The 21,258-nt window shown below is 31.3% G+C and overlaps 5 protein-coding genes across 5 annotated transcripts; 2 read left to right on the top strand and 3 right to left on the bottom strand.

The window, feature by feature from the left end:
- Nucleotides 1-1,799: 1,799 nt before the first annotated feature.
- Nucleotides 1,800-2,678, bottom strand: LOC111214069. The gene is made up of 2 exons (XM_022716099.2): nt 2,349-2,678; nt 1,800-2,269 (listed from the first exon to the last, which is right to left on the bottom strand). The coding sequence occupies exons 1-2, from the start codon at nt 2,484-2,486 to the stop codon at nt 1,949-1,951; spliced, it is 459 nt and encodes a 152-aa protein (XP_022571820.2). The 5' UTR covers nt 2,487-2,678; the 3' UTR covers nt 1,800-1,948.
- Nucleotides 2,679-6,539: 3,861 nt separating this feature from the next.
- LOC111214067 (protein trichome birefringence-like 10) lies at nt 6,540-9,676 on the bottom strand. Its single transcript, XM_022716097.2, has 4 exons — nt 8,765-9,676; nt 7,887-8,276; nt 7,646-7,804; nt 6,540-7,144 (listed from the first exon to the last, which is right to left on the bottom strand). The coding sequence occupies exons 1-4, from the start codon at nt 9,223-9,225 to the stop codon at nt 6,766-6,768; spliced, it is 1,389 nt and encodes a 462-aa protein (XP_022571818.2). The 5' UTR covers nt 9,226-9,676; the 3' UTR covers nt 6,540-6,765.
- LOC111214068 lies at nt 9,328-9,900 on the top strand. The gene is given in 2 exon segments (XM_022716098.2): nt 9,328-9,588; nt 9,590-9,900. Coding segments are annotated over 2 exon segments (399 nt in total). The 3' UTR covers nt 9,728-9,900.
- A 220-nt stretch (nt 9,901-10,120) lies between these two features.
- LOC106400918 lies at nt 10,121-12,782 on the top strand. Its single transcript, XM_048780107.1, is given in 2 exon segments — nt 10,121-12,715; nt 12,718-12,782. Coding segments are annotated over 2 exon segments (222 nt in total). The 5' UTR covers nt 10,121-12,546; the 3' UTR covers nt 12,771-12,782.
- A 243-nt stretch (nt 12,783-13,025) lies between these two features.
- LOC111214066 (probable aquaporin NIP7-1) lies at nt 13,026-15,002 on the bottom strand. Its single transcript, XM_022716096.2, has 5 exons — nt 14,658-15,002; nt 14,150-14,374; nt 13,770-13,967; nt 13,550-13,611; nt 13,026-13,372 (listed from the first exon to the last, which is right to left on the bottom strand). The coding sequence occupies exons 1-5, from the start codon at nt 14,793-14,795 to the stop codon at nt 13,177-13,179; spliced, it is 819 nt and encodes a 272-aa protein (XP_022571817.2). The 5' UTR covers nt 14,796-15,002; the 3' UTR covers nt 13,026-13,176.
- Between the last annotated feature and the right edge of the window lie 6,256 nt (nt 15,003-21,258).

Raw genomic sequence — 21,258 nt, 5'->3', positions numbered from 1 at the left:
CATATTTTGTTCAGTATAACATTTTTATTTTAAAATGATAGATATTATTATAAAATTGATAAAATAGGATATAATTTTATTCTTTTAGTAACATTTCATTACTAATTACAAAATTAGTTGAAAATATTTATATTCAATTTATGACAATTAAGATCTTATTATAATCTTTTTCATGAGATTTGTTAGAATTTTAATTTTTTTTTAAAAAAAATAAAAGATATTATGATTAAAGTAGTTAAAAATATTATGTATATTAGCATTAGTGATATACATTTATTATAAAATTTAAATGATGGTCCAAATAAAAATATCACTCATCAAAAAATCATGATTTTTATTTTATTAGAAAACAAATTTGAAAAAAATTAAAATAAATATAAATATTTATTTCTAACAAAATCTTTAAAAATTATTAGTAAATGTATTTGTGAAATTAATTAATTTTATTTTATTTAAATTTTCGTTTATAAACCAAAACTATATTCAATTTTTATTTCTAATTATATTTTATGATAATTTAAATTAAAACTAACTAATTTTTGAAAGTAAATTTAAGAAAGATTCTAAGAAGATTTTAAAAAGATTTTGTTAGAACATTTTAAATATATTCATTTGTATTTCAAATAAAAAGATAAATATATTAAAAGATATAATAATGAACTTATGTAAAATATGATATTTTCTAGGAATGGTCCAAACTTAAAAAATCACACATGAAAAGAAGTCATGACTTCTGTTTTAATATATAAGATTCAACATTTTTATCGAATAGTGCAAAGAGAAATTCCCTAAATATCTTTTTTAAGGTTTTAGCACAGAAATGGTCTTTAATGAGAAAAATAATCAAATTTTTTTATTAAAGAGTAAAAATACATTTATACCATAGAATTAACTAATCTAGTATTATGGTTTCGAGTTAAAAGGTAGAGTTTTGAGTATAGAGTTTGAAATTTAAAAAAATAAAAAAAAAATTTAAAATAAAAATGAGTTATTTTGGTCATTTTTTTTATTGAATGCTATTTTGTGACAAAAATTTAAAAATGGATATTTGAGAAAATTGCCCAATAGTAAATGAAAATGTGTTTTTGTTTTATTTTGGATTATACTACACATTATATATATATAAGCAATAAATAAATGATTATATTAGTTTTATGAAATTGATTTTATTTTTTTGTGCAACTGATCCCATAAGAGAAGGGTAGAACGTGACTACGTATCTTAGGGATTCAGAAAGGTTGAATTCGTAGTCTCCAACTTGCAAGGAGACAGGTTTGAGTTAATACTTTCACATATTGATGCTTAGTCTTACTTGACGTTTTGAACTTTTTGTGCAAAATTTACAGCTAGTTGACAGGAAAACATACAGCTCTGCTCCATACAAATGTCTAAACTGTGATTTCTCGAGTATTATATTAGAGAATATACATATAATTCTTTGTCTTTTAAATAAATAACTAAAACAATTTGATAGAAAGGAGAGTGATGGGCATGTGGGTGCAAGCAAGTCTGTGACAGTCTTTTTCCTCTTTAGATCTGACTTTTGTCTATTCAAACATTGTTGCCAACATAACTGTATAACTGCGGTCCCTAAGAGATTGATTGGTTATGGACCTGGCATAGAAGATTTTCCAATCTCACATGAGACCTGTCCTGATCCAGTTTAATTCCTCTATTGATAATATAGGACTAGTTTCATTAGGTTTATTATTCACTTGACTTGAAACAATTAGAAAAGGTGGTATACACGGTAAGAGTAAGTGAAGTAATCTCTCTAGACATCTCTCTAGACAGTTGCATAAATCACACCAAATCCCTTTAGATTGATGGTTACTCCTTCATTCTTATTATTTTCTGATTTTACAAACACAAAATCTATAAATATCAATAATCAATATATTATATGAAATTAATGAGACAAATCCATGTCTTGAATCTTGATTGAGACTTAAGTGAAGACAGATGCTGCATCTCTGTAGGTTCTTCTTTGGTTAATAGAAGCTGCAGGATGTAGGGTGATGCTTTCTTGGTTGTTGAAAGTTGTGGAGTTGTTGTCATAAACATGATGAGGATACTGTTGCTTGGGGGTGATGGAACCGAATCTCCCTTGCTTCTTCTGATGAGGATGATTATGCTGTCTCCTTCTTGGCTGAGAACATCTTGGGATGAACACTCCTGTCCCTTTGCTCTCTCTAACTTGGTTGTAATTCTGCTCCTGGTACATCATATATGGTGTTGCTGATGCTTGGTAGTTTTCTCTGAACAAACCCTGTTTTTGATTTCCGTTATCAATAACCACATATATTATATTCACTAATCAAGAAAGAGAAGGGTTAATCTTAACAAACCTCGAATGAGATAGGAGAGGAAAGTGAGATAGGGTTCTGTTCATCTTCATCTGTGATTAAGAGATTGATTTGCTTGCTTATGTCTGCATAGAAGACATCATCATCAAGCTCAAGGTCCATCGCCACTTCCATGGCCATATATCTATTCTTTCAAGTAGACTCTCTCAACTAGCCTTTTGTTGGCTGTAGGAAGACGTGTTTTCTAAAAAATATTGTTGGAGTTGTGAGGAGGAATGTTCAAAGGGTGGCATAAATAGGCAAAGATGTTGAGGGTGAGAGAGAGAAAGGCTAGAGAGAGAAGTGCATGTGGGAGAGTGGGGCCAAAGTAAAGATAGGAGAAATATATAATGCAATCTAATCTGGCAAAAGTAAGTCCCCACACATAAATGGATCACGAAGGAAGGTTTGCACAATGATGCTACTACTTGCAAATCCTTAGGATATTAAATCAAAAGTTCACAACTCACAACAAGAACAAAACACCCATATCTATCTCAACTTATATTTTTCATTATACATGATAAAATTATAAAATCTCATCCACAAAACCCATCCCTCTCACTCTAGCGTCTAAATCGAACTTCATTTTCTTGTATGGCTCAAAGTTTATAGTTCAAATGATCTCCACTTATGGATGGAACTCCTATACCTACCTTATCCAATGACTTTCTTAGTCAATATCTTTAGATAAAAAAAGATAATAATAATCTTTGATCAAAAAAAAAAAAAGATAATAATAATCATAATACTTCCCCTCGTAATATAATTAGGAAATGAAAAGAAAATATAATTAGTAAATGACCTGCGTAAAAAAAAACACTAAAACTCTATTAGACTTGTGAATCCAAAAGTGTGGGCAACTGTGTGCGTGTTTGATCTAAGAAAATGTTTAGAAAAAGAGAAATCAGTTTTGGTATTAAAAACTTGAATTATTCTATGATTTTCTTAGCTTTTCTAAAAAGTTATATATGTAATAACATAATACATCTGCGAATAAATATATTTTCGTTTTTCCAAATTTTTATTAACTTTTATATTCGCCGTATAAAAACCTTGAGACTGCATGGAGCATGGTTGCTTCACATGTTAGTCTTAACTTTATTATAAGAAGGTGTATTTTTGCGGCCATTTGCATTTTACATCCAATAAAAAAACGAGAGCACATGTCCACAATGGGTGACCAATATGCATATACCAAACTATATGAAACCGTGGGGTCACATTTGATTTGTTTTAACTATTTATCGACATTCAACATGTTAGGAGAATAAAGTAGTAACCTTATTTAGCTTCTGAACTAAAAATACGTTGATGGTTCGTTGTTGGCCTCATGAAGAAAATATTTTCAAACTTTTCTTCAACGAATATGATTCACCTAATATATATAAACAAGGTTGTCAAACTGCTAATTTGTAGCACTTCGTTGTTTATCTAAAACTGCTCATTCAAATTACTCAAAGAACACATAGTTACGAAATTGAGGATGCTATGATGTGAGGATTGGATAGTTGGTGAACTGAATTATGAGGAAACTCACGGGTGAGTCGCATCTGAAGTGGACAATTACGAACATTAAGAATATATATTTTGTGAAGATAAGGAGAAAGAAGAAAACCAAGAAGGAATCTATCTACATGATTTGATTCGGTTGGAGTTTTGTTGATACTGTTACTGTTATGGAAGCGGGGTCGCACACCGGTCAGATTGGTCACTTAGAACCCTGGCTTAGAACTAACGATTTCAAGTCAAGGTTTTACGAGTCGTTCTCCATTTCTTTATGTAATACTCAATAGTTACTTAATAATACATATTTCAAATAGTTTTCGTCTACGGCTGGAATATTAGAATTTTACACTAATCTCTTCAATTTTACTGTCTTCATATAACATCTATAACTTTTAAGACTGAATTTAGACGCTATGTTCGTTAGTACTGACTTTTTGTATCTATATCTTTTATACGCTATGTTCACTCATGGGTATGAGTAAACCATTAAAGTGAGAATATGTACATAGATAATTAACAAGTGATCCCTATTGGACTACGAGTGCTTCCTGACTCTAACCAGAGGCGTGTTTACCTTGTTATCAGAAAAGCAACTGCCTTAGGCCCCAACTTGTATAACATATTTTAGGGGTTCTATTTTAATTTCATTTTAATTCCACTTTAAATTGGTTATATTGTATATATAAACTTTTTTTAGTTTTGGATTTAAACAATAATTTATTTATACTATTTAGACTTATTTTATTCTATTTTAGACTTTTAGATTTAATTTATCATCTATCTTCATAAAATTATTACTTCATTTATTTAACTTTTAGACTTTAAATTATAAATTTTTAGCTTGTATGATTTTATTTTTACTATTGTAATAATACATTTATAAGCTTACCATTTAACATATCTAAATAAGCACATATTTAATTAAACAATTATAAAATCTTCATAGATAATTTGAAATCTTGCATTTTTGGTTTAATAAACTATGTATTTTGTATTCTTTTAAGAAATAATATGTTCACTTTTTCATATGAATCTATAAATATTAAATATATACTTTTTTTGTAAAGTTTGATGTAATAGATATTTATTACTAATTATGAAAACTTTTTTATTCTAGCCTTAGCCCCCGAACACCTAGGCATGGCACTGACTCTAACTAAAATACATGGTAAGTATATAACTTGAACGTATAATATTGTAATACAACTAGAGAAACTTATCTGAATTTGGATGTGTGTTTACATCATTTACACCCACATAATATTAAAAAGAGCAAATAATAGAACACCACAAGGTTGTGTCATAGATAAGCTATACTCTACCCTACACCTACACATCCAACTTGCATACATCACCAGATAAGCCCCGGAAAAATCAAATCTAATAAATTGCAGACTAAAGTGAAGTAAGTTTTTATCTCTATGTTTATCAAGAAAAAAGTTTTATCTCTATGTTTACTCGACCATCCCCAAACGACCAACGGAATTTGAAAGAGATAAGGGTATAGTATCTGAGAAGAGAATCACTTGGAGAATTTGCAATCTCAGAACACTCACGAGCTTCTTGCTAAGGCTCATGTCATGTCACGATCACCGACTTGGGTTATTTTTTAGCCCTCACCGACTTGTCCTTTGCGAATCATAATTAATGACTAGATTCACTTAAAAGGCGGATTTATGATAATTAATATTCAATCCGTTCCTAAAAGATTTAGAAAAAAAAATTGTTCCAAAAAAATACTCTTTTATATTTTCAATACATTATTTAATGAAAAATTATATTTTTCAAAAAAATACAATTGTGTTTAATAAAATTTTACTAGTTAAAAGTTATTGGGAATAATTAATAAAGAAAAATAATGTATTAGAAAATACAATTTTATGTTTTCTTAATAAATGTGAAAAAACTATAACAATTAAGAACAGAGTGAATATTATATTATTATTATACTATACGAAAAAACAAACATAAAACTTATCCATAAAAAGAAGTTTGGTGCATTTAATGGAATACATTGATGATACAACAAACACTCTTTTTAAAAAGTAGTCATCGAGTAGGGTAAAGGATGTTGTGCCGGTGGAAGATCGTGCGGCTGAAGTGGTTTGCATGTCTCGTTTGAAATGATCAATAACGGTATAATTAGTTGTATGATTTTAAAGATATTATTAAGCACTCGTCTACAAGAGAGAACAAAACCTACCTATTAATATTTTTTATTAACTACATATATACATGTAAAGTGGAAAATCTAAATCTAGCTAGCTTTGTTAATACAAACGCATATGCATGTCACTTGTTATGACCGCACGTAAAAGAAACACATTTCTCGACAAATGTAAGTGGCCAGAGAGGATACATGCACATCTTAGTCGTATCTCGAACCTCAAAAGATTTACCAGACACAGATCAACATGATCCAGACAGAATCCTTATCTGTTCTTGTAATCAGTTCACATCTTGAAATAATGTTTTCAAGAACAAATGTTGAGTTTGAACATTGTTTCATGAGCCAACAATAGATGTAGTGGATCTTAAGAACTTCATAAATTGTGGGCTAGGCCCAAGAAAAATACCTTAGTATATAATCTTTCTTGCAATCACATCTATTACTTTAAATAATTGTAAAACTTGCCCTGATCTTTACAATATTTGCGGTCTTTCCCCAGAAAAATGTAATTTATGTGAGGTAACTCAATCTTTGTGTATGAAACTTTAATATCGTTCGAGATTTTAATCTTTACAAAGATTATCAACCTAATTACATATTCCCATCCAATGAAAAACTAATCCCTCCATCAACAAAAAAATCACAAACCCTTTGAGATCTTTTGAGCTTAGCATCTCCAAGAAAACACCAAGTGCAGAAGAAACAAGAGCTTGTTGTTTGTTCCCCTTGTTCTATCCAACGTCATGACACTGTGACATTTGCTTCCTTGACTCTTCTAGAAGAAGAAGCTTCTTGTTTCATAAACAACGCATACATGAGCTCATTCCACGTGTCAGGAACACCGGGAAGGCACCAGTGGCTACAGTCTTGGCGATGAAGCGGTGCGGGACCAAGAGAGCCGAGATAGTAAATCGACGGGTGACCATCTTTTCTTTGAGCAGACATTGCTGTGATGTTCAACGCTTTCAACTTAACGGTTTCTGATCCGTTGGAGTGACGTGATAACGCATCTCCTAGGATCTTTAACTGATCCCATGTCTCTGATGAAACCAATGAGGTAGTTCCAATCTCAGGTAGTGTCTCCATGTGACATGTTCCTCCCGTTCTCCAATCTCCTCCCCTGTTTTCATACAGCGAAGCAGTAGAGAAAATGAAACTAAAACCAAAACAAGCAACTGACTTTATTACAAGGAATTATAAGGGTTCGGGTAGTTTGGTTTTCGGTTAGTTCGGTTCAACCTAAATCTTACCAAAATAACCTAAAAAAAGTTGGGTTCAGTGTGTTTCGGCATCCAGTTAGTTCGATTTTTGAAAATCCTACTGAAGTTTTTGATTTCGGTTATATTTTAATTTAATTTTTGTTAAAATTTCAGATAATTAAATTTGGTTAGTTCAATTTTTTTGGTTAGTTTTGCTTGAAATTTGGTTAGTTCAGATTGGGTATTTGGTATGGTTTGGTAATAGTTTTTTTTCTAAGAAAACCAAGTGACCAATTACCGAACCGAACCAAAAACCGATTTAAAAAAAAAACCTACCGAATCGAACCCAACTCCTAACCTAACAAACCAAAAATAATTTCAGTTCGGTTCTGTTCAAAATCCCAGCCTAGTTATATACAAACCTGAAGTGCACAGGGGCGAATGTTCGAAAGAAGACTCGAGTTTTATTAGAATCAACCTCGGTCTGTATCCATTTCATAACCGTCTCCAAAGCTCGCTTATACGCATCATCCACATTCATCTTCAACTTCACTTCTCCTCCTTCTTGAAAGTAGCATCCCCTGTAACATCATTTCAAGATTTTTTGGTCACTGGAAACAAAGAATCAAAATAAAACGCTACAAGATGATGATAGAAACTCACGTTCTAATAGTCTTCCCATAGTTCCACCAATGCCCTGTATTAAACACCAAGACATCCGCACCTCTCCACTTGCTAGAAGTCCATTCCATAGTGTCCAGCTTCAAAGCTGTCTTAACCTTCTTGTGTGAACCTCTCGGTGGTCTGCCTTGAGGAACCAAGAATGGTGATCTGTAGTACTCCACCGTGCAGTTGTAGTCCTTGAATCTGAACACTAAGTAACCTGTGTGCTTGGTGATGGGACTCCCATTCACTTCGTAGACCGAGCTCTCGTTCTTGACAGCAGAAGAGAGTAGACAAAGTAGAGACTCCCATTGGTTTCTTCCTATTGAGTCTCCAACAAATACAAGCCTCTTGTCCCTTAGCTTCTCCAGCATCAGTTTAGCATCAAACCTGTTTCATTAAAGATAGAAAAAAGGTACTAGCTTTAACAGCTAAAGATGATGACTTTGTTCACACGATTGATCTTATCTTAAGCCGTGACTTTCGGACACAACTGGAGAAAGAGACCATAGAAAATGACATCAAAGCAACAACAACAAACAAAACTCAAACAAGCTCTGACTTTCAAAAGTTTATAGAGAACAAACAAGATTCAATTAACCATCTATAATCTCTAGAACAAACAATTTGAGTCGTAGTAGTAAGAACAGAGTAAAAAAACAGAGAGACAAAGCAGAGTAAGCCGTGACTTTCGGACACAACTGGAGAAAGAGACCAAAGACAACGACATCAAAGCAAGAACAACAAACAAAAAAAACTCAAACAAGCTCTCACTTCTCTAATCTAAGATTCAATAACCCTTTTGGTTTCAGTCTCTATAGAGCAGAAACAGAGTAAGAACAGAGAGACAAAAGCAAAACAGAGTATTTCTCTCTCACCTGGGTAAATTACAGTGCTTCGGTTGCCATCTCCACTGAGTATAAAACAAATCAGACCTACCAAACTCGCTACACCTAAACCCTTCATCGAGAAATCTACAATCTTTGGATCGATACAGAGGATAAGACTCGTCCCAGACCCAGTCTCCGTCGAAGACATCGCACTTATCTCCACTCTCTTCTAGAAACCCAACTCTGTTTGAACTAATAGTAGTACTACTCTTGTTGTTTTCGAGTTTGAGCCAAACGAATCTGTCTGATTTATCGGAAAGGTTGTATCTTTTCGCCGCGCTTCTGTAGTCGAAGTAGAAGAAGCTCCATAGGAGACAGAGACAGACTAAGAAGAAGCCCAACACTCCTAGCGACGGCTCGAGGACGAGTCTCGACCTCTTGAATCTCTTCAAGGCTTCTGAGATTGGCTTTGCTTCTTCGTGTTCTTCAGCTAGTGAGTTCTTAGACATCTGGTGGGTTTGTCTTGAATTCGATAAAGCAGGTTTTGAGAATTCAATAAGAGGGAGATGATGACGATGGCGAATGAAGAAGAAGCATGTTGAGGATTGTTAATGGCTGAAGTGGCTCCTTTGCTTGGTAAGTCAGTTTCGTCTTCTTCTTTTTTTTTTTATATAATTATGACGAATGATGCGAAACACATGTGTCAAGGAAACGAGATGAATGTTTTTGTTGGAAAGTTTAAATCTTTTTTTTTCTCTTTTCTGAGAAAAAAAGTTTGGGTTTTGTCGGAAAGGAGAAGAAGAAGAGAGACCAAAGAGGAGGTTTTTTGTATTGGTAGCAACAACAATGGCGATTCGGTTCGAATCCAGACAAGAGGAAGTAGAAAAGAAAAGTCTCAACTTTCTCTTGTTGTCTTTTTGTGTTCACATTCGACAAGGAGATGGGAAGACGAGTGGCTATTGGTTGAGAATCGTGGGTGTTGAAATATTGATTCGTTTATTTCTTCTTTAACAAAAATCCAAAAATTAATTAATTCACTTTAGGGAGATTGATTATTTTCTCATTGAATAATGGAAGTAAATATGTGCTAATGTGGTAAGTTTGGATTTTTTTTTAAAATATGAATGTGAATGTTCAAAACTATTTAAGAAGTCAACAGCTAAATAATATGACTAGATGCAGTATAAGAGAGTAAATACAGTTGTCACAAGTTCAACAAGACATATATTCTTGCAAATCTACAAGCAGTAATGACAAGTTTTTGTTAATTGTGTGTTTAGTCCAGGATTTGGTTTGATATTTTTCCTATATAAGATTAACAAGCAGTCAAGCATAATATGACCGAGGTTAGTATAGAACGGTTTAGTGTTTTTATTTATTATTTATTTGAATCTAGATTTTAGTCAAATATGTTTTACATTCCTAAAATTTTTTTGTACATACAGTCTATATATGTTTTTCATTTGAGTCGAACTTAGTTTAGTTTTAGAAGAATAATCATTTTATTAAAATCAAATATATTTTAAATTGAATCATTGAAATACGGTTAAAGATCCTATCTGTTTTCGATTTTTAGTAATCAAAATATATTACTATTACTTTGTCGTAGGGTGCCAGCTTAATAGTAATCGAAGTTAATAGAATACAATACACAACTCACTAACCAAGCAATTAAGCATTTGTTATTACAATATGGCCCGTATAGTCCAAAGATCGATAACCCCACGTAGGCCCCAGCCTTGACGTTTGATAGCCAACGGTCTCAAGCTTTTTGCCAAACAATTTGTTTTAAATACAAGCGTGAACAAGGTTTTTTTTTTGTAATACAGCGTGAACAAAGGTTATTGAAAGAGATTTGTCGCCTTTGACCCTTTTCTAATAATTTAGATAAGCATTTACAAGGTGAATTAATGTAGCAAATAGAGGTAGTTGGAGGATGAAGAGTAGCAATTCAACAAATAGAGGCTGTTGATACATACTCAAAACTTGAACCTTATTGAACCCAAATTCTATAACTCAGTGATATTCTTATTTGAAAACACCAAAACCCAACACTGATATCTAATTAAAAACGACTTTTGAGTAGCTAAACTACATGAACATATAGTTTGGTATGCCCAACCTAAAACTATTATAAAATTAGTTATACACTAGTTTGCTACACCATACCTAACATTATTGAAAGAGTACTATTATTAGGGTGTAACTCATATAGTGTTAGTTTAACGAGGAAAATATGTATGTGAAATAATTGGTGTAGGGACCAATTTAAGATAATGTAATAATAATCAAGAGCGTTAAGCATCAATCATTTCTCCTCCATTCTATTTCTAGTTCTATCCTTATCACATATCACTCCTTCGCCTTATCATCTTCCTGAATCCATCACCTTTGGTAATGGTGGGATCGCGTTACTAGCTTATGAAATTGTTTTATTTATACCAATATCTCCGAAAATATGTTTATTTGTTTTGAGTTTTTGCTATTTCTGGAAATTTAACATAAACAAAATGGACAAAACAGAAAAAGCCACATAATAAGAATAAATGATAATTTTTCGTCAAAAAGGAACAAATAATAATTTATTTATGTACCTTTCAAGTTAAGGTCACATTTCTGTTAAAATTATATAACTCATTGTAGATTTAGTTTTTTTTTGTTTATACACATATTTTTAATATCCAAACACCTATTATAATTTTGTTAATTCATGAGTGATTGATTCTCCCAAATGAGATGGAATAATTCTAAAAATAATATATTTTACGCAACTAAAATATTAATTTGAAGAAGCTTGAAATTCTCCATGCCATTTGTCTTAAGGTTTTGTAACACATCACATGTCATTTTTTCTTCGGGACAATGGATCACGGAAGCATAGAGAAGAAAAGGAGAGGATATTGCGTATTGGTGAAGCTCAATAATGTATTTGATTTTGATGTTAATAATAATAGATGCAAAAAGCATCGTCGGTACTTTTCTTAAGCAATGATCTAAAGTTTTCTTCCTTTACTTTTTGTATTGATTTTCCCAAAATCCTAAAGTAATGACAGAGTAGAGGTCGGATCTCAATGCCCAATTTCAACACAAGGGATTACTACTCAATTTTCACTTCATAAAAGTGGTGGATAGATAACATATGAAAGAGCCTCATTTTCTCTCAGCATTTCTGCTTCCCCTGAGGCTTTGTCTGACAACGGTGTGGGCAATGGGTTGCATAATTCTAATTTAGCAATTACTATCCATACTCGCAAGAGTGCATGCATATTTTAGTATGCTCTATTCTCATTTTCCAAGATTGTCTACTTTTACAATATGAGCGATCAGATTATTAATACAATTTACTTCTCTATAAATATTCCCACCCATAACATTAATGTTCTCAACCAAGTATTACGTACAGTTCTCAGAATTATTTATAACTATTAAAAAGAGAAGAGAAACTAGATAACTTTCACTCAAGTTGGTCTCATACTATCTTAATAATTGCTTCTTATGATTGAACAATTTGTAGAAATCACCATCTAAATCTGTCTATTTAGTCGAAAACTAGTATACAGTCTACCTAAAACACGTGGTTTAAAGTTATAAAATCAGACTCAGGCACATTATGAATTAATGAGATTTTACTTTTCTTCTTAAATTAGAAATTCTGAAATAGAACTAAATACAATACAGCAACCTAAAACATACTATTCATGGACTACTCACTCACTCAGCAAAATATGCAATAACTCACGTAGAAACAAAAAAAAAAAATCTATAAACATTCATATATGATTGATCATTGTTGAGAAGAGTTTAACACGTAGTCGATACATAGCAGGAAGATGGATATGAAGAAGCTTCTTAAAGTTGTGTTCTTCTGGATCACTTACTTTACGTGCTCCCTTTCCATGGCTACTTATCATGGTTGTGGTCCTTGTGGAGAAGTTTCAGAGAAGACAATGAGAATGAGTGTGATTGGTGAAGCTTCAAGAAACAAGTTTGGGAACTACAAGAACAAGGTCGTAAGTTAGTTTCTGGTCCAAGTCGTAGAGGCTGCGGCCACTAAGTTTTTAGATAAGGTAATAAATATTTTGTATTATTGTCTCGTTTATGTTTCTTGGTATCGTTTAATTTAAATATTTGATATGGATTTCTTGTCATTTATAAAAATATATAAGATGCTCTATGTTTTCATTTGCCTACCTTCTGCATATCATTCTCATTCATAAATATGTCAATTTTTATACAAATGCTCTTATATCATATATATTCTAAAATAAGAAAAATGCTTTCATGCATATAAATGGATTCTTGTAAAATATGAATATCCAAGCAACATTAGAATTTAGTAGTAGTCTCAATCGAGGTCCAATATAGACATAATGGACTACATTAAACGTAGAGTAAAAGTGTTTATTAGTAGAGTAATTAAGGTTAACTTAATTAGATACTGTAGGCTTTGAGCTGAATAGTTAGCGTAAAAGCGAAGAGACCGGAGGGGAGTGTGGAGAAGGCCTGCTTTTGAGGCTAATTGTTCTGTATGTCAAAACCCCCATGATGGCTCCGATCACTGGAGCAGTCATGTAAACCCATATGTACTCAAAATCCCATGCCACCACCGCCGGTCCAAGTGATCGTGCTGGGTTCATCGATCCTCCTGAAATCGGTCTGACCATATCGTACATGAAAAAACCCTTTTAGCATTGTATTCGACTCTATATTGAAAAATAAAGTTTTTAATACAAAATTTTTAGTTATAAATGTACACAAACACAAAATGCCAATTAATGTAACGTCACATGCAAACGCAAATACATCACACAAACAACAAAAACATATTGGTACCCGGTAATAAGCACCCCAAGGGATATGACTGCTCCAATCACTAACCCCGTCAAGTTACTCGACTGTATATATACAAAAAGAAAACTAAATAACATTAACATACACTTCTTTAAGTGGAGAATGTGGATTTTGAAAGCATACAGTATGTACTTTTCTCAACACCGCATGGATCACAGTACTATTTCATTGAACTCAGCAGTCTTTTGATCTGGTCACTTACATTTTGATGAGGACCACAATGCAACGCGGATGCTAGAAACACGACAATGCTCGTAGCAACAAGTTCAACGAAAAACGCAGAAACGCAGCTTAACGCAGGTTTTGTTATCATTAGGTCAGGGTTTACTCCGTAAACTGACACCCCAGCTAACGTTGCCGCCGTTGCCCCCAGCGTTTGCGCCATTATATATAACGGAACCTGGCGATAACAACTGCACGTTCAAGAGCTACTATATGCTATTTGTTTTATATTGAAGCGGTGACTTTTATTTAAAGGTATTGACTATTAGAAACTGCGGCTGGTTCCTGCGTTTGCGTTTGCATGTGAAATAGTAGGTCAAACGTCTAATGTAAGAGGGTATATGGAGGCCTGAATAGTACCTGAGACCATGGAAATCCACCGAAGAGTGCGAAAGCAATGGTGATGGAAGGGTTGAGATGGGCGCCGGAGATGTGTCCGATGGAATAAACTACGACAACCACCGATAGACCAGCCGTCGCGGCGTACTCTAGCAGTCCGACATGACCACCGGACAACTGAGTACTGCTAATGACCCCACACACGCTGAACATTAGAATGAACGTCCCCACCAATTCCGCTATTACCTACGCGTTATTTCAGATAAATAAGCATTTCTATTGATGTCAAAAAAAGAAGAAGCATTTCTATATTAATACATTTATTTTATTTGTAACAATGACATTATTTAGTTTTATGTTTCAGCACAAATATGTGATATAACGACACTTTTAGTTTTTATAGGATAACTAAGATATAAAGTGTATAATATATATAAACATATGGAAACTGGATCAAAATATTAGCATTTTCTTATTAGTTTTTGTGTATGTAATATATGTGTATATGTCTAGATGATATCAAGCTTACAATGCGTAGGGGATTGAGATCTAATTCATAAGGGATACACCGAAACAGTCTTTGTGTAGACAGATCACCATCTCTCAACGAAGAAAGAGTTGAGCCAGCTTCTTGGTCAAAGACTCTTGACCGTACCTCAACATTCATGGTCTTGCCTCAAGATGGTGATTAAGGATCGATCGAGGAAAGTCACCTGGTGGCTGGATTGGCTTTATGAATGATCTGATGGAACAGAAAAAAAGAGAGACAGAGAGAAAAACGCAAAGAAGATGGAAAAAGTACTTTTGGTTAAGGAGTTTGAAAGGAGAGGAAGGTGTTCAACACTTTTCTTGTGTTCATCTTTAACAATCCTCTTTACCAATATTTCTTCGTCTTAGTTTGGTGTTTTGTAAGTCATTCATTTTTCTTATCAATTTTTTTTTTTGGATAAAATATCAAATTATTTTCATGTTTAAATATTTTATTTACTCTTAAGCATTTATTAATTTTCTTCAGACCTAGTTTTGTTCACTTCTACTTCTTCTGTGCCAATATTTCTTCCTTCAGTTCGGTGTTTTGTAAGTAAACCAATAAAAGAATTCTAGATTAAGAAATTATTATGAAGCTCAAACAAAAATATGACAAGAGGTCCATATAAATTGTTGGAATCTTTGAGAATTTTGAATCCCATTATATATTCGATTTCGAGATCTTACACAAGTCAGTACATAGGCGAGGCTCTCACTCTCTTGGTTCCGCATCAAACATTTCTTCTCGAAAATTAATAAGGTTTATATAGACAAACATAGGAAACCAATCGATGAGAACTGTGCTAGGATAAGAGTGATCTTATAGTTCTAGTTGATCATCATCTAATGCTATATCCATTTATTAACCCTTTTGACCAATGTTTTTAAACCCGACCCGGACATCGAACCGGACGACTTACCGGGTCGCCGAGTCATTTGTACGACCGCGGTTGAACCGCGGGTTAATAAATGAATTAATTTTATTATATAATAATATATTAGTTACGTAAATAAAAATATAGAAACTAAAGTTAAATATTTTCTAAATACTTTTTAAAACATAAAATAATAGTTTGGATATATACATATTTTAAGTTTAAAAACATTTAGAAAAAACTTTTCATAGAGGTTAATTCCTACGAAAATATTGAGTTTTTCGGTAAATGTTCTATAAAATGAAGCCCATGATCTTTAGTGTTGTATTAAAATTTCTAAACACATTCTACATTTGTATTAATCTATATCAAACTCTATTTCATGGTAGATGAGTATCGTTTTAATTTGTTTTGTCAATTAATTTAGTAAAACTTTATAATACTCCTTAAATTGGTGGACTAACCACAATAAAATCGCTATTTTCTAGAAAAACGGAGACAACAAAGGTTCCAAACCTCTTTGACCTTCATCATATGTTAGTAAATGATACAACTATGCATTAAAACCAAATTTCATATTTTTGAATTTTTCTCAAAATCTATGAGTCATACGAAAAATTTGAGTTTTTCGGTAAATGTTTAATATACTGAAGCTTATGATCTTTAGTGCTGTTTTAAAATTTCTAAACATATTCTACATTTGTATTAATGTACATCAAACTCTATTTCATGGTAGAAGGACATTTTTAATTTTTTGTCAATTAATTTAGTAAAATTCCATAATACTACTAAATTGGTGGACTAACCACAATAAAATCGCTATTCTCTAGAGCAACGGAGACAACAAAAGTTCCAAACCTCTTTGACCTTCATCATATGTTGGTGAAGGATGCAACTATGCATTAAAACATAATTTTCATATTTTCGAAATTTCCTTAAAATCTATGAGTTTACCCCTACGAAAATATTGAGTTTTTCGGTAAATGTTCTATATACTGAAGTCTATGATCTTTAGTGTTGTTTTAAAATTTCAAAACACATTCTACATTTGTATTATTGTACATAAAACTCTCTTTCATGGTAGATGGGTATCGTTATAATTTTTTGTCAATTAATTTAGTAAAATTACATAAAACTATTAAATTGGTAGTCTAACCACAATAATTGGTGGACTAACCACTAATAAATTGGCAGTCTAACCACTAATAAATTGGTGGTCTAACCACAATAAAATCGCTATTCTCTAGAGCAACAGAGACAACAAAAGTTCCAAACCTCTTTAACATTCATCATATGTTAGTGAAGGATGCAACTATGCATTAAAACAGAATTTTCATGTTTTTGAATTTTTCTCAAAATCTATGAGTTACCCCCTACGAAAATATTGAGTTTTTCGGTAAATGTTCTATATAATGAAGCCTATGATCTTTAGTGTTGTTTTAAAATTTATAAACGCATTCTTCATTTGTATTAATGTATATCAAACTATATTTCATGGTAGATGGGCATCGTTTTAATTTTTTTGTCAATTATTTTAGTAAACCTTCATAATACTCCCAAAAATTGTGGACTAACCACTATAAAATTGCTATTCTCTAGAAAAACGGAGACAACAAAAGTTTCAAACCACTTTGACCTTCATCATATGTTAGTGAAGGATGCAATTATGCATTAAAATAGAATTTTCATATTTTTGATTTTTTCTCAAAATCTATGAGTTAACCCCTACGAAAATATTGAGTTTTTCGGTAAATGTTTTATATACTAAAGCTTATGATATTTAGTGTTGTTTTAAAATTTCTAAACACATTCTACATTTGTATTAATGTATATCAAACTCTATTTCATGGTAGATGGGAATCTTTTTAATTTTTTGTCAATTAATTTAGTAAAATTCCATAATACTACTTAATTGGTGGACTAACCACTATAAAATCGCTGTTCTCTAGAGAAACGGAGACAACAAAAGTTTCAAACCACTTTGACCTTCATCATATGTTAGTGAAGGATGCAACTATGCATTAAAACATAATTTTCATATTTTTGAATTTTTCTCAAAATCTATGAGTTAACCCCTCTTAAAATATTGAGTTTTTCGGTAAATGTTTAACATACTGAATCTTATGATCTTTTGTGTTGTTTAAAAATTTCTAAACACATTCTACATTTGTATTAATGTATATCAAACTCTATTTCATGGTAGATGGGCATCGTTTTAATTTTTTTGTCAATTAATTTAGTAAAATTGCATAATACTACTAAATTGGTAGACTAACCACTATAAAATCGCTATTCTCTAGAGCAACGGAGACAACAAAAGTTTCAAACCTCTTTAATATTCATCATATGTTAGTGAAAGATGCAACTATGGATTAAAACAGAATTTTCATATTTTTGAATTTTTCTCAAAATCTATGAGTTTACCCCCTACGAAAATATTGAGTTTTTCGGTAAATGTTCTATATAATGAAGCCTATGATCTTTAGTGTTGTTTTAAAATTTATAAACACATTATACATTTGTATTAATGTATATCAAACCCTATTTCATGGTAGATGGGCATCGTTTCAATTTTTTTGTCAATTAATTTAAAAATTTCGTAATACTCCCTAAATTAGTGGACTAACCACTATAAAAATCACTATTCTCTAGAGCAACAGAGACAACAAAAGTTCCAAACCTCTTTAACATTCATCATATGTTAATGAATGATGCAACTATGCATTAAAACAGAATTTTCATATTTTTGAATTTTTCTCAAAATCTATGAGTTACCCCCTACGAAAATATTGAATTTTTCGGTAAATGTTCTATATAATGAAGCCTATGATCTTTAGTGTTGTTTTAAAATTTATAAACACATTCTTCATTTGTATTAATGTATATCAAACTCTATTTCATGGTAGATGGGCATCGTTTTAATTTTTTTGTCAATTAATTTAGTAAACCTTCATAATACTCCCAAAATTTGTGGACTAACCACTATAAAATTGCTATTCTCAAGAAAAACGGAGACAAAAAAAGTTCCAAACCTCTTTAACATTCATCGTATGTTAGTGAAGGATGCAACTATGCATTAAAACAGAATTTTCATATTTTTGAATTTTTCTCAAAATCTATGAGTTACCCCCTACGAAAATATTGAGTTTTTCGGTAAATGTTTTATATACTGAAGCTTATGATCTTTAGTGTATTTTTAAAATTTCTAAACACATTCTACATTTATATTAATGTATATCAAACTCTATTTCATGGTAGATGGGCATCGTTTTAATTTTTTGTCAATTAATTTAGTAAAATTCCATAATACTACTTAATTGGTAGATAACTACTATAAAATCGCTATTCTCTAGAGAAACGGAGACAAAAAAAGTTTCAAACATCTTTGACCTTCATCATATGTTAGTGAAAGATGCAACTATGCATTAATACAGAATTTTCATATTTTTGAATTTTTTTTCAAAATCTATGAGTTAACCCCTCTTAAAATATTAAGTTTTTCGGTTAATGTTTAATATACTGAATCTTATGATCGTTAGCGTTGTTTTAAAATTTCTAAACACATTCTAAATTTGTATTAATGTATATCAAACTCCATTTCATGGTAGATGGGCATCGTTTTAATTTTTTGTCAATTAGTTTAGTAAAATTGCATAATACTATTAAATTGGTAGACTAACCACTATAAAATCGCTATTCTCTAGAGCAACGGAGAAAACGAAAGTTCCAAACCTCTTTAACATTCATCATATGTTAGTGAAGGATGCAACTATGCATTAAAAAAGAATTTTCATATTTTTGAATTTTTCTCAAAATCTATGAGTTACCCCCTACGAAAATATTGAGTTTTTCGGTAAATGTTCTATATAATGAAGTCTAAGATCTTTAGTGTTGTTTCAAAATTTCTAAACACATTCTAAATTTGTATTTATGTATATCAAACTCTATTTCATTGTAGATGGGCATCGTCTTAATTTTTTTGTCAATTAATTTAGTAAAACTTCATAATACTCCCAAAATTTGTAGACTAACCACTATAAAATTGCTATTCTCTAGAAAAACGGAGACAACAAAAGTTTCAAACCACTTTGAGCTTTATCATATGTTAGTGAAGGATGCAACTATGCATTAAAACATAATTTTCATATTTTTGAATTTTTCTCAAAATCTATGAGTTAACCCCTACGAAAATATTGTGCTTTTCGGTAAATGTTCTATATAATGAAGCCTATGAACATTAGTGTTGTTTTAAAATTTCTAAACACATTCTAAATTTGTATTTATGTATACCAAACTCTATTTCATGGTAGATGGGCATCGTTTCAATTTTTTTGTCAATTAATTTAGTAAAATTCCATAATACTCCCAAAATTAGTGGACTAACCACTATAAAATCGATATTCTCTAGAGCAACGGAGACAACAAAAGTTCCAAACATCTTTAACATTCATCATATGTTAGTGAAAGATGCAACTATGCATTAAAACAGAATTTTCATATTTTTGAATTTTTCTCAAAATCTATGAGTTACCCCCTACGAAAATATTGAGTTTTTCGGTAAATGTTCTATATAATGAAGCCTATGATCTTTAGTGTTGTTTTAAAATTTATAAACACATTCTTCATTTGTATTAATGTATATCAAACTCTATTTCATGGTAGATGGGCATCGTTTTAATTTTTTTGTCAATTAATTTAGTAAACCTTCATAATACTCCCAAAATTTGTGGACTAACCACTATAAAATTGCTATTCTCTAGAAAAACGGAGACAACAAAAGTTCCAAACCTCTTTAACATTCATCGTATGTTAGTAAAGGATGCAACTATGCATTAAAACAGAATTTTCATATTTTTGAATTTTTCTCAAAATCTATGAGTTACCCCCTACGAAAATATTGAGTTTTTCGGTAAATGTTTTATATACTGAAGCTTATGATCTTTAGTGTATTTTTAAAATTTCTAAACACATTCTACATTTATATTAATGTATATCAAACTCTATATCATGGTAGATGGGCATCGTTTTAATTTTTTGTCAATTAATTTAGTAAAATTCCATAATACTACTTAATTGGTGGACTAACTACTATAAAATCGCTATTCTCTAGAGAAACGTAGACAAAAAAAGTTTCAAACATCTTTGACCTTCATCATATGTTAGTGAAGGATGCAACTATGCATTAATACAGAATTTTCATATTTTTGAATTTTTCTCAAAATATATGAGTTAACCCCTATTAAAATATTGAGTTTTTCGGTAAATGTTTAATATACTGAATTTTATGATCGTTAGTGTTGTTTTAAAATTTCTAAACACATTCTACATTTGTATTAATGTATATCAAACTCCATTTCATGGTAGATGGGCATCGTTTTAATTTTTTTGTCAATTAATTTAGTAAAATTGCATAATACTATTAAATTGGTAGACTAACCACTATAAAATCGCTATTCTCTAAAGCAACGGAGACAAAGAAAGTTCCAAACCTCTTTAACATTCATCATATGTTAGTGAAGGATGCAAATATGCATTAAAAAAGAATTTTCATATTTTTGAATTTTTCTCAAAATCTATGAGTTACCCCCTACGAAAATATTGAGTTTTTCGGTAAATGTTTTATATACTGAAGCTTATGATCTTTAGTGTATTTTTAAAATTTCTAAACACATTCTACATTTATATTAATGTATATCAAACTCTATTTCATGGTAGATGGGCATCGTT

This window comes from Brassica napus, chromosome A5 (genome assembly GCF_020379485.1).
Source record: "Brassica napus cultivar Da-Ae chromosome A5, Da-Ae, whole genome shotgun sequence".
NCBI lineage: Eukaryota > Viridiplantae > Streptophyta > Magnoliopsida > Brassicales > Brassicaceae > Brassica > Brassica napus.
Note: the sequence above shows the minus strand (reverse complement) of the source record. Positions and strands in the feature narration are given on the sequence as shown.

Bases quoted from the DNA above. Each gene is read 5' to 3' on its own strand.
- LOC111214067 (XM_022716097.2), bottom strand. From the start codon at position 9,225: ATGTCTAAGAACTCACTAGCTGAAGAACACGAAGAAGCAAAGCCAATC. The intron at 8,277-8,764 runs GTGAGAGAGAAA...TTAATGAAACAG, and splicing joins AAGCACTGTAATTTACCCAG to GTTTGATGCTAAACTGATGC. The intron at 7,145-7,645 runs GTTTGTATATAA...GTATGAAAACAG, and splicing joins TTCGCCCCTGTGCACTTCAG to GGGAGGAGATTGGAGAACGG.
- LOC111214069 (XM_022716099.2), bottom strand. From the start codon at position 2,486: ATGGCCATGGAAGTGGCGATGGACCTTGAGCTTGATGATGATGTCTTC. The intron at 2,270-2,348 runs GTTTGTTAAGAT...AATCAAAAACAG, and splicing joins CCTCTCCTATCTCATTCGAG to GGTTTGTTCAGAGAAAACTA.
- LOC111214066 (XM_022716096.2), bottom strand. From the start codon at position 14,795: ATGAATGTTGAGGTACGGTCAAGAGTCTTTGACCAAGAAGCTGGCTCA. The intron at 14,375-14,657 runs GTAAGCTTGATA...AATAACGCGTAG, and splicing joins ATCTCAATCCCCTACGCATT to GTAATAGCGGAATTGGTGGG. The intron at 13,968-14,149 runs GTACTATTCAGG...TGTTATCGCCAG, and splicing joins GTGGATTTCCATGGTCTCAG to GTTCCGTTATATATAATGGC.